At 53.6% G+C, this 11,994-nt stretch overlaps 1 protein-coding gene across 1 annotated transcript in view; it reads right to left on the bottom strand.

Annotated features, from left to right (window-relative positions):
• Positions 1–368: 368 nt before the first annotated feature.
• LOC144735973 (peroxisomal acyl-coenzyme A oxidase 1-like) overlaps positions 369–11,994 on the bottom strand; it is a gene marked incomplete at its 3' end in the record, with an annotated part of 34,264 nt that continues 22,638 nt past the window's right edge. Inside the window, exons 4-7 of the mRNA XM_078618575.1 lie at positions 9,275–9,382; positions 4,849–4,968; positions 1,741–1,856; positions 369–660 (exon numbers count right to left, since the gene is read on the bottom strand). Coding sequence (XP_078474701.1) covers positions 369–660; positions 1,741–1,856; positions 4,849–4,968; positions 9,275–9,382 — 636 coding nt within the window. The remainder of the gene's footprint in view (positions 661–1,740; positions 1,857–4,848; positions 4,969–9,274; positions 9,383–11,994) is intronic.

The raw sequence follows: 11,994 nt of genomic DNA, 5'->3' as shown, positions 1-11,994 counted from the left end.
CCCGTACCCTACCCGATACCCGGCTATCCGTAACCCGGCCGGGTACGGGTAGCCGTTTGTGACCCTGGTGCGGCCGGGGTTCGGGTACGGGTAGGCCGTGAGTCACTGGTGAGTAACCGTTTGTCACTCATTTCCCAACGTCTTGTCTCTTCTCACAATTCAAGTTCCTAGAATCAACCCACCCGCGCCTGCAACATGGCTTCATCCCAGAGGTCGCAATCGGGTACCGATAACCCGTACCCTACCCGATACCCGGCCGGGTACGGGTAGGGTACGGGTACGGCCGGGTACGGGTACCCGGTTGCGACCCCTGGTGCGGCCGGGGTACGGGTACGGGTACGGGTAAGGAATCAAAACCCGTTTGCGACCTCTGGCGAACGGCGTCCACCGCCGATCAACGTCCCCGCTGCCGCCCCGCCCCCCACGAACCCCGCGTGCGACAGGGGGTGTGGGGGGGGGTGGGGGGGTCGCGTCGTGCTGGCGGCAGCGTACCGGCGTCATCTCGGACTGGTGGCGCACGGCGCTGTAGCGGATGGCGACGGTGCAGGCCTGCGACAGCGCCCGCGCCGCGTCGCTCACGATCATGGAGCGCACGAACACCATGGTTCCGTAGGTCAGCTTGTCGCTGGGCGGTTTCACGTACGTGCCGTCCTCCTCCACCTAAGCCGCCGCCACGCGCACAAGCGTACGTAGGCACGACAAGACACACAAGTTTCGATTTAAAGCTTTCGTGACCGCAGGGATTTATCTTCTTGGTTCTTTCGGTAAAATCACGTAGAAGGGAAATAATAAAATAATAAAAATAAAACATAGTAAGATAATATTAAAAAAATAAAAAATTTATATAATAAAATACTATAATATACTAAAATAAAATAATAAAAGAATATGATAACATAGAATAATAATACAATAACATAATGTAATTAAATATAATAATATAATATCATAATATTTTTTATGCTGTATTTTTATTACTTTATTATTTCCCTTCTACGTGACTTTACCGAAAGAACCAAGAAGATGAACACACACACACACACGACGCACGCGTAAGTGCGGCACGTTGCATTACGAGACTGAACCAGGTGGGGGCTGAGAGGTGCAGGGTCTCAGACAGCCACAGGTCAAAACAACTCACTGCACCAGCAGATGGTCACGTGACAGAGCCACGTGGGTGCTGTATTGCGGTGTTTTTCACATTTTTCCAGAGGGGGGGGGGGGTTACTTTCGCCGATAAGACATCATCAGTGTGTGAGGGCCGCCACGCATTTCAAACCACTGGGGCTTTGTGACAGCAGCACGATGATGATGGGGGGGGGGGGGGGGGGGGGGGGGGGGGTGGGAGGGGCGTAGGGGCCGCACGTCAGGGGCCGCACTAAAGGCCCACCGTGGGGGGGGGGGGGGGGGGGGCTTGCGATGAAGAACCACTCTGCCGGATAGACGATGGCTCACCAGAGGTCGCAACCGGGTACCCGATACCCGTACCCTACCCGATACCCGTACCCAGCCAGGTACGGGTAGCCGTTTGCGACCCTGGTGCGGCCGGGTACGGGTACGGGTAGGCCGTGAGTCACTGGTGAGTCACCGTTTGTCACTCATTTCGGGTAGGGTACGGGTTACGGGTAGGGCACGGGTACCCGTACCCGGCTGGGTACGGGTAGCCATTTGCGACCTTGGTGCGGCCGGGTACGGGTACGGGTAAGGAATCAAAACCCGTTTGCCACCTCTGCCGCTCACCTTGGCATACTTCATCAGCATGTTCTTCCTGGGCACGCGCACGTGCTCAAACTTCAGGAAGCCGTTGTCCACCTCGTCGTAGCCGAACTTGGGGCCGATGTCACCGACGACGATGCCTGGGAGGGGATACAAAAGAGGGGAGCCAGATCCATCGGTGGGATGGGGGTTCGAGGGGTGGGAACGCGACGTTTTTGCCCATTCAAGTTTCTGCTCCTCACTCAAAACTCACTTATTGTGTCCGGGCACTGACCCCCCACGACCCCTAAATCTCTCCCCAACCCCCCCGCACAACCACCCCCCTCTGGTGCTGTTCCCTCTTGGTGTACGGTGTTTTTTTCTGCAATATTTTGCCGTCTTTTCTTGGATTTTCTGTTTGCACTCAGTCACATAGTCACTTTAAGATGTTTTCTTGTTCATGTTTTTTTGTTTGTTGCGGTTGCACCCGATTCAAGAGCCGAATGGCTCACAGGGCTATACCTAATAAATGAACTTGAACTTAACATTCTCATCATACGCCTGTCACTCATTAACCCCCCATTCATTCATTCATTCAATCCATTCATCATCATCATCATCTCGTGCCATCGATTTCGCTTTCACCGAATTCATGGGTCACACAGGTTTGCCGCAATTGCTTCTTCTCATCGGCTTCACTCGCCTCATCTCCAACCGTTACATTCCCACGCAGCGTTGTTCAGTGCTCCGTTTAGGTTCCATGGTAAAGCCAAGAATTAGAATATTTATTTATCATGGAGGAATCCGATGAGCTATGAAGCTTTTTTTTTTAACAGATGTCCAGTTAAGGGGCACCAACCGAGCTTTTTAAACCAGTTAAGGGGGGGCGGCCCCAACAGAGCTATGTATTCATAATAAAGTTTTTGGGTTGAGATCGCGTTATTTATAAATGTGTCGTAACCCTCCACCACCCGACACGGCCAATCAGTAAAAAAGTGTCACGTTGACAAAAGACGAAATAGTTCACTACTTTAGTTCACTACCGGTGTGTGGAAGAGTGAATCCACAACATTTACAACTTTTTGAGTAGTACGACGTTTCGCTGGCAATTGCATCCAGCATCATCAGGCAATTCGCCAAAATTCTGGCCAGAATTCTGGCAAATTGCTATGTATTCTCGCTTTGAGAAGCGCCCTTGCCATCACAAATGATAGTTCAACGAAAGCGGCTCATCATCGTGTGGAAATCTAGAGCAGCAGCCAAATAACGCGAAGAATGCACGTCGATTCTAAATGCGGAGGGGGGGGGGGGGGAAACAGGAGGAACACGGAGAAAAATCCACGCGGCCACAGGGAGCGAGAGAGAGACACGCAAACTCCAAACATACAGCAGCAGGCGTCTTGGTCGGGATCGAACCCACGACCTCCTGTACATCAGGCGAGCTGGTCGACATCTCCTAGCCACCGTGATGATGATGAGAGAGAGAGACACGCAAACTCCAAATATAAAGCAGCAGGAATCAGGGTCGGGTTCGAACCCACGACCTCCTGTATACCAGGCGAGGTAGTCAACATTTCCTAGCCACCGTGATGATGATGATGAGAGAGAGTCACGCAAACTCCAAACATACAGCAGCAGGCGTCAGGGTCGGGATCGAACCCACGACCTCCTGCACACCAGGCGAGGTAGTCAACATCTCCTAGCCACCGTGATGATGATGAGAGAGAGAGACACGCAAACTCCAAATATACAGCAGCAGGCGTCAGGGTCGGGATCGAACCCACGACCTCCTGCACACCAGGCGAGGTAGTTAACATCTCCTAGCCACCGTGATGATGATGATGAGAGAGAGACACGCAAACTCCAAACATACAGCAGCAGGCGTCAGGGTCGGGATCGAACCCACGACCTCCTGCACACCAGGCGAGGTAGTCAACATCTCCTAGCCACCGTGATGATGATGAGAGAGACACGCAAACTCCAATTATACAGCAGCAGGCGTCAGGGTCGGGATCGAACCCACGACCTCCTGCACACCAGGCGAGGTAGTTAACATCTCCTAGCCACCGTGATGATGATGATGAGAGAGACACGCAAACTCCAATTATACAGCAGCAGGCGTCAGGGTCGGGATCGAACCCACGACCTCCTGTACACCAGGCGAGGTAGTTAACATCTCCTAGCCACCGTGATGATGATGAGAGACACGCAAACTCCAATTATACAGCAGCAGGCGTCAGGGTCGGGATCGAACCCACGACCTCCTGTACACCAGGCGAGGTAGTTAACATCTCCTAGCCACCGTGATGATGATGAGAGAGAGACACGCAAACTCCAATTATACAGCAGCAGGCGTCAGGGTCGGGATCGAACCCACGACCTCCTGTACACCAGGCGAGGTAGTTAACATCTCCTAGCCACCGTGATGATGATGAGAGAGAGACACGCAAACTCCAATTATACAGCAGCAGGCGTCAGGGTCGGGATCGAACCCACGACCTCCTGTACACCAGGCGAGGTAGTTAACATCTCCTAGCCACCGTGATGATGATGAGAGAGAGACACGCAAACTCCAATTATACAGCAGCAGGCGTCAGGGTCGGGATCGAACCCACGACCTCCTGCACACCAGGCGAGGTAGTCAACATCTCCTAGCCACCGTGATGATGATGAGAGAGAGAGAGACGCAAACTCCAAATATACAGCAGCAGGCGTCAGGGTCGGGATCGAACCCACGACCTCCTGTACACCAGGCGAAGTCGTGAAGACCTTGTCACCATGGCTGTGGCCAAGGGGCGTCAACAACGGGGAGACAACAACAATGGTGGAGACAACAACAACGGGGAGACAACAACAATGGTGGAGACAACAACAATGGGGAGACAACAACAATGGTGGAGACAACAACAATGGTGGAGACAACAACAATGGGGAGACAACAACAACGGTGGAGACAACAACAATGGGGGAGACAACAACAATGGGGAGACAACAACAATGGTGGAGAGATGAAGAAGAGGGGGGAAGCAACAACGATGGTGGTGATGACAACAATGGGCAGACAACAACAATCGCGGAGACAACAACAATGGGAAGACAACAACAACAACGACGTAGGAAACAACAACAACGACGACGACGGAGGACCCTTACCGGGCAGCGGCATGTGTGTCTCCATGTCGCGCAGCTGCACAATGAAGGCGTGCAGGCCGTGGCACTTGCCGCGCGTGTACAGCTGGGCCAGCACCACCGCGTGGTTCGACGTCTTGCCCACTGCCAAGGCAAAGATCGCTTTAGTTTCAGTTCACTCGGAAGGTGCCCTCCTGGGTGAGCCACAAAGATCGCTTTAGTTTCAGTTCACTCGGAAGGTGCCCTCCTGGGTGAGCCACAAAGATCGCTTTAGTTTCAGTTCACTCGGAAGGTGCCCTCCTGGGTGAGCCACAAAGATCGCTTTAGTTTCAGTTCACTCGGAAGGTGCCCTCCTGGGTGAGCCACAAAGATCGCTTTAGTTTCAGTTCACTCGGAAGGTGCCCTCCTGGGTGAGCCACAAAGATCGCTTTAGTTTCAGTTCACTCGGAAGGTGCCCTCCTGGGTGAGCCACAAAGATCGCTTTAGTTTCAGTTCACTCGGAAGGTGCCCTCCTGGGTGAGCCACAAAGATCGCTTTAGTTTCAGTTCACTCGGAAGGTGCCCTCCTGGGTGAGCCACAAAGATCGCTTCAGTTTCAGTTCACTCGGAAGGTGCCCTCCTGGGTGAGCCACAAAGATCGCTTCAGTTTCAGTTCACTCGGAAGGTGCCCTCCTGGGTGAGCCACAAAGATCGCTTTAGTTTCAGTTCACTCGGAAGGTGCCCTCCTGGGTGAGCCACAAAGATCGCTTCAGTTTCAGTTCACTCGGAAGGTGCCCTCCTGGGTGAGCCACAAAGATCGCTTTAGTTTCAGTTCACTCGGAAGGTGCCCTCCTGGGTGAGCCACAAAGATCGCTTCAGTTTCAGTTCACTCGGAAGGTGCCCTCCTGGGTGAGCCACAAAGATCGCTTCAGTTTCAGTTCACTCGGAAGGTGCCCTCCTGGGTGAGCCACAAAGATCGCTTTAGTTTCAGTTCACTCGGAAGGTGCCCTCCTGGGTGAGCCACAAAGATCGCTTTAGTTTCAGTTCACTCGGAAGGTGCCCTCCTGGGTGAGCCACAAAGATCGCTTTAGTTTCAGTTCACTCGGAAGGTGCCCTCCTGGGTGAGCCACAAAGATCGCTTCAGTTTCAGTTCACTCGGAAGGTGCCCTCCTGGGTGAGCCACAAAGATCGCTTCAGTTTCAGTTCACTCGGAAGGTGCCCTCCTGGGTGAGCCACAAAGATCGCTTCAGTTTCAGTTCACTCGGAAGGTGCCCTCCTGGGTGAGCCACAAAGATCGCTTCAGTTTCAGTTCACTCGGAAGGTGCCCTGGTCTCATTAGCAGCAGTTGCACTTTAACAACTCTGGCACCCCCCCCCTCTCAGCCAGTCTACATAACAAAGGCTCAGCACTTTGTTATGTAGACTAGCCGTAGTCTCAAGCCGCACCTTATCATAATAATAAAAAGGGGGCCTGTCCTGGCTCATCCCGCCCCCCCCTCAACCAGTAAATATACGGGGTAGTAGATCTTGGAATCTCTCATTTACTTGATACAGCAATCGTGCTGTGACGGTTCCACCTGAAGACGGAAGCTTGTGTAGCCTCCGAAACGTCGTGATTTTTATTTTATTTTTATTTTATTAATTTAAATTTAAATTTTTTACCTACGTGACTTTACCGAAAAAACCTAAAAAATATGAATCCTTGCAGTCACGAAAGCTTCAAATCTAGAATTAGTGCCCTGGTGAGCCACAAAGCTCTTGAAATCGGGTTTCATCGACAAAAAAGCATCGGTTCCCTGGCAAACGTAACATACGTGACAGGTCGCAAGAAACATTTTAATCAAAATAGAAACATAAGAACATTCCCTCGCCCCCCCCTTCACCATAGATCAGGGGTGGGGAACGTCCGGCCCGCGGGCCGTATGAGCCCCGCAAAATCATTTGGTGTGGCCCTGCCAAGGCAATCGCAGGCGGGACTCGAAATCCAACAAATCTCTAAGAGCAAACCTGGAAACGCAGTTGCGAGTAGCAGCAGCAACATCATCAACACCAGCAGCTAACATCATCACACGCCTCGCCGAAGAGAAGCAGTTCCAGCCATCACGTTAGGGGCAAGTTAATGAAACGTTTGACCAAATATAACGGGCTCATTTCTAAGTTGATAATTTTGTATGGCCCGCGAATGATGTCATCAATATCCAAATGGCCTTTGGCAGATACAAGGTTCCCCACCCGTGCCGTAGAGCCTCCATCAGACCGCTGGGGGGGGGGGGGGGCGAGTGTTGTTAGCGAGCAGCACCCCAAGGCACGCGACGGTGGCTAGCGCGCCACGGCCCGGAGCCGCCCCCGTCTCCCGCGATGCTTATGTAGTGACATAAGAGGGGAGGGGCTGCTGGGGGCTCTGGGACCCTTGGCAGATAAGCCGTCGGTGCCAGGCGCTAGGATCCCAGGCACCCCAGGCGCTTAAGCCCCTTGGCGCCACCAACGGGGGGGCTGTGTGTGCTCTGTGGGATATCTGGGGGCGCACACAGCCCCACCCCTCGTTGGGGACGAGGCATAAAAGGGGAGCTCCCTGGCCGATCGAGGCCAGTTGTAGCTCAAGACCCAAGACCAGCCATCTGAGGACCCTGGGACGCTGTGAGGGCCAGTGATGGGACTCTGGAACTCCCGGCTCTACGTCCTTGTGAGGGCGAGTTCCAGAGCGTAGCCAGAGTAGTGTATCTAGGCTGTGTACCTAGGCTGTGTATCTAGGCTGTGTGCCTAAGGCTGTGTACCTAGGCTGTGTACCTAGGCTGTGTATCTAGGCTGTGTGCCTAGGCTGTGTACCTAGGCTGTGTACCTAGGCTGTGTACCTAGGCTGTGTGCCTAGGCTGTGTATCTAGGCTGTGTATCTAGGCTGTGTACCTAGGCTGTGTGCCTAGGCTGTGTACCTAGGCTGTGTGCCTAGGCTGTGTGCCTAGGCTGTGTGCCTAGGCTGTGTACCTAGGCTGTGTACCTAGGCTGTGTACCTAGGCTGTGTACCTAGGCTGTGTACCTAGGCTGTGTCGCTAGGCTGTGTACCTAGGCTGTGTGCCTGGGCTGTGTACCTAAGCTGTGTGCCTAGGCTGTGTACCTAAGCTGTGTGCCTAGGCTGTGTACCTAGGCTGTGTGCCTGGGCTGTGTACCTAGGCTGTGTACCTAGGCTGTGTGCCTAGGCTGTGTGCCTAGGCTGTGTACCTAGGCTGTGTACCTAGGCTGTGTCGCTAGGCTGTGTACCTAGGCTGTGTGCCTAGGCTGTGTGCCTAGGCTGTGTGCCTAGGCTGTGTGCCTAGGCTGTGTGCCTAGGCTGTAACAGAGTATCAGGACTGTTGGAGTGTTGTTGGATTGTAATAAAGAAGTCACCTCTACAAGTGTCTCCGCAACCCACTACACTTGCGTTAGCACGCTTCAAGAACCCGTTGGGGGCAAGTGCTGTCTGCGAGTAGCACCTACGAAGGCCCGGCACGGTACACGAGGGGGTGGGTGGCCAGCACCACACCCGATGTTTACATGCGTCACACCAGGTGACTCATTTAAGGCCGAGTCGACCTAGGGGGGAGGCCCGGGACCGGTTCAGATGTTCATCACAAATGTTGGCCGCGACTCGGGATATCACTCCGGTCGCCAGGCTTGTCGCGCAGTGCGCTAACCGCTGCGCCACCGCTCCCCAAAGACAAAGATCCCCCGTGTAGCCTTAACAGACTGTTGGGACAAGTTCTGTGAGCGAGCGCCTATGAAGGCTGGCACGGCACACGAGGGGGTGGGTGGCCAGCACCACGCCCGGCCGCCTTTGTCTCCCCAGTGGTGACGTTTCCACACCGCACCAGGTACTCATTTGAGGCCGAGTCGACCTAGTGGAGGCCCAGGAGCGATTCAGATCATTGTCACCGGTGTCGGCCGTGAGCGGTAATCGAACTCCGGACGACGGGTTCGTAGCGCAATGCGTTGACCACCGCACCACTACCGCTCCCCACTATGCAAGTACGCTTAACGACGAAGCACCACCAAGCTTCCCCCCCAACGATGCCCCCCTCCCCCCCCCACCACCACACCCTCTCTTCAGAGAGCAACGTGATTAAGAAGTGGCCACGAGGAGCAGGAGGAGCAGGAACGCTCCGACTGGCAATCGGCGGCGTCACAGGCTGCTTTGCTTTGCGTGGCTGCGATCTGTACCGTGTCTTGGGGCCCTGGCAGCTCAAGTGAATAAACAAAATCTCTCCATCCACCTGCGTTGGAAGCGGAGGACAGCGCAGCCCCAAGGCAAGCGTCGTACCGTGTAACCAATGCTCCTTGCCGCCTTTAACAACCCGCGTTGACCGGAGCGGTGGGAAAGTACGGTCAAACAACCCTCCGGCCTACCCGGAAGTGGATTCTCGACGTTTGCACGTGAACAGCAGCGGAGGGGGGGGGCAGTGAAACACCCGGTGGGGGGGGGTCGGTGGGGGGCGCACTCACAGCCGCCCGGCCACCACTTGATGGAGGTGACGGTTGGACTGTGCAACACGAACTCCTGAGTGGCGGCGTCGAACGTGGCGGTCGTCTCGAGGCCGCGGATGAAGGTGCCTGCGGGACGGGCAAGGGGGGGGATGCCGTCAAGACAACAACAACACCGTCGCCACGACAACGCCGTCAAGACGACAACGCCGTCAAGACAACAACACCATAACCACAACAACGCCGTCAAGACAACAACGCCGTAACCACAACAACGCGGGTGCGCGTGGTCGTGGCCTAGACCCAACAGGGGGATGATGATGGTGATCATGGCGATGGCATTGTCGGGCATAGTTTTGGCACAGGCCAACGGAATTGTTGCCAGGCGATTCGATCAACTGTCACACGACTCGGGGTCCCAGATTCGATTCGAGCGTGGATTTATTTCCGTCTCGTTTTCGCCCTCGCTTCCCATTTTGCTTCTCTCGTTTGTACAATTATTGCTCGCCCCTCGGTCCTATACGTCACATTTATTTATTTTTTAAACGACGATTCGTCGATGCGCGTGCGCCTCGGTGCGCGCTCCGCGAGCTTGACGATACAATTTAAATTTCGATTTAAAGCTTTCGTGACTGCAGGGATTCATCTTCTTGGTTTCAGACTCTGTCTCCCCGACAGACCTGGTCTTCACCCGAGGACGGCTGCTTGCGTCGTGGCCGAAACGTCGTGAGAATTATCGTATTATGTTTTATCTTTATTATTTTATTACCTCCCTTCTACGTGACTTTACCGAAAGAACCAAGAAGATACAATTTAAATCGACGATTCCGGGCACCGCTACGCGGCTCACCGCCGCGGCAAATCGGCGTTCGCCGCAGAAGCGCGGCTACGGCGCGGGTCCCCTCGCCCGTTGCTGCAAGCACCAACGGCCGCGAGGCGGGCGAATTAACAACTCCCCGAGTGCGAGCGAGGCCATCTCCGTTAGGTCCAGGTCACGGGTCACACGCCACCGCCCACGAGCGACGGCCAAGCCAAGCGAGCAACAGCGGCAGCGGCGGCACGGGCAAGCAAGCGGGGAAAGCGCGAAGCGGCCACCCAAGCAGGCGAAACAAAAAATCGATTTGTGCGGGGGGGGGTGGGGCGCTCTTCAGCGATACATTAAAGCGGGCCGCGCGATCAAATTCAGCGTTTGCATCGGCGGGCCAGGAGAAGTCGACACGCCGCGCCCGCTCAGTCATCAAGACGTCGTGGTCATCATGATGTGCCCACGGCAAAATGTGTATAACTGAAGAGGAGGCTAGGTCAGTGTTAGCGGTATAGCAAGAATTAATGCTGTAGTAATTTGTAAGATTAGACATGAGCTTAAGAGCGAGCCAAAATTTCATCAGGCTGAGATGTTAGCAGGAGAAGGAAGGTCTAACTAGCATGCTATTTCCTAAGTGATAGGAGGGGGTGAGCTTTTCGAATGATAGTTGTTTGTTGGGATATTAGTCAGACGATAGTTTTAAAATTACAAAAAAAAAAAAATTATTACAATAAAAAAATATTTAAGATTACAATTTTTTTTTTATCACAATTCTTTTTTTTTTCATTACAATTATAAAAAAGTTTAAGTTGTGAGAATTATGGATGGTTTGGGCATGACAACAGGCGTCGCGACACCAACGCGATGTCGTCGCGTCTTAAAGGTGGCCGCGGGTCTGTACGTCTCGTCTCCCCAGCTGCCTCCTCGCTCTCTCCCCCCCTAACGCTCGATCTCGCCCATCGCTATGTCGAATCTCTTTGCCGATAAGACACCGCCTGTTAAAACCGGTTTTGGCTTGCACGGAATCAATGCTGCTAAACGTATGCACTCCCAGAAGGCCATACCGACCAACGCATTTTTCTTCTTGGTTCTTTCGGTAAAGTCGCGTAGAAGGGAAGTAATAAAATAATAAAAATAAAACATAATATTTTATTATATTATTTTATTATGTTTTATTTTTATTTTTTTATTACTTCCCTTCTACGTGACTTTACCGAAAGAACCAAGAAGATGAATCCCTGCAGTCACGAAAGCTTTAAATTGAGACCAACACATTGTGTAACAAATACGTTTTATATACTTAGAGAGCCAGGCATTCGCAGCGGACAGCATTGTCCGCTTATCTCTTCAGATAAATAAAAAAATAAAAAATCACGGGTGGGTGAAACCCGGAGTCCGAGTTAGGATCTCGGCGGTGCCGGACCTCACCACGTGACCTTTGTGGAGAGATCATGGCGGCGAATGTGCCAACTTCGTACCGTGCTCGGGTGACTGTCGGTACTGCTGAACCCTGAACCCTGAACCCAATCTATTGCCACCGCAACCGGCGCTCTGGCCAGAGCTCTCTCCGGCGAACAGAGAGCACTGGTCAAGGGGGGTGGGGTGGGGGGGAGCACGAGTGGATTGAGAGGGAAAGCGGAACTAAGCAGGGAAACTTAAATCGAGGCCCATGGCACACGACGCTTGGCACGATGCACCGCGCCAGGATGTGGGACGCAGAGACGCACGCATGCACGCAGGCAACGCAGGGAATAGACTCGACTGTGGCGCCGTGAAGTGATCCGGTGAACAAATAATGCTGGGAGACAGGCACAGGGTTAAGGAGAGGCTACCACGGGCTAAGCAGGCACCAGTCACACCCTCCTCACCCAGAACTGGATCTGACTCGCGAACCATCCACTAACCCTACCGACACCTTGCTTGACTCTACAGCAAA

Source organism: Lampetra planeri, chromosome 58, assembly GCF_965212315.1.
Source record: "Lampetra planeri chromosome 58, kcLamPlan1.2.h2, whole genome shotgun sequence".
Taxonomy (NCBI): domain Eukaryota; kingdom Metazoa; phylum Chordata; class Hyperoartia; order Petromyzontiformes; family Petromyzontidae; genus Lampetra; species Lampetra planeri.
Note: the sequence above shows the minus strand (reverse complement) of the source record. Positions and strands in the feature narration are given on the sequence as shown.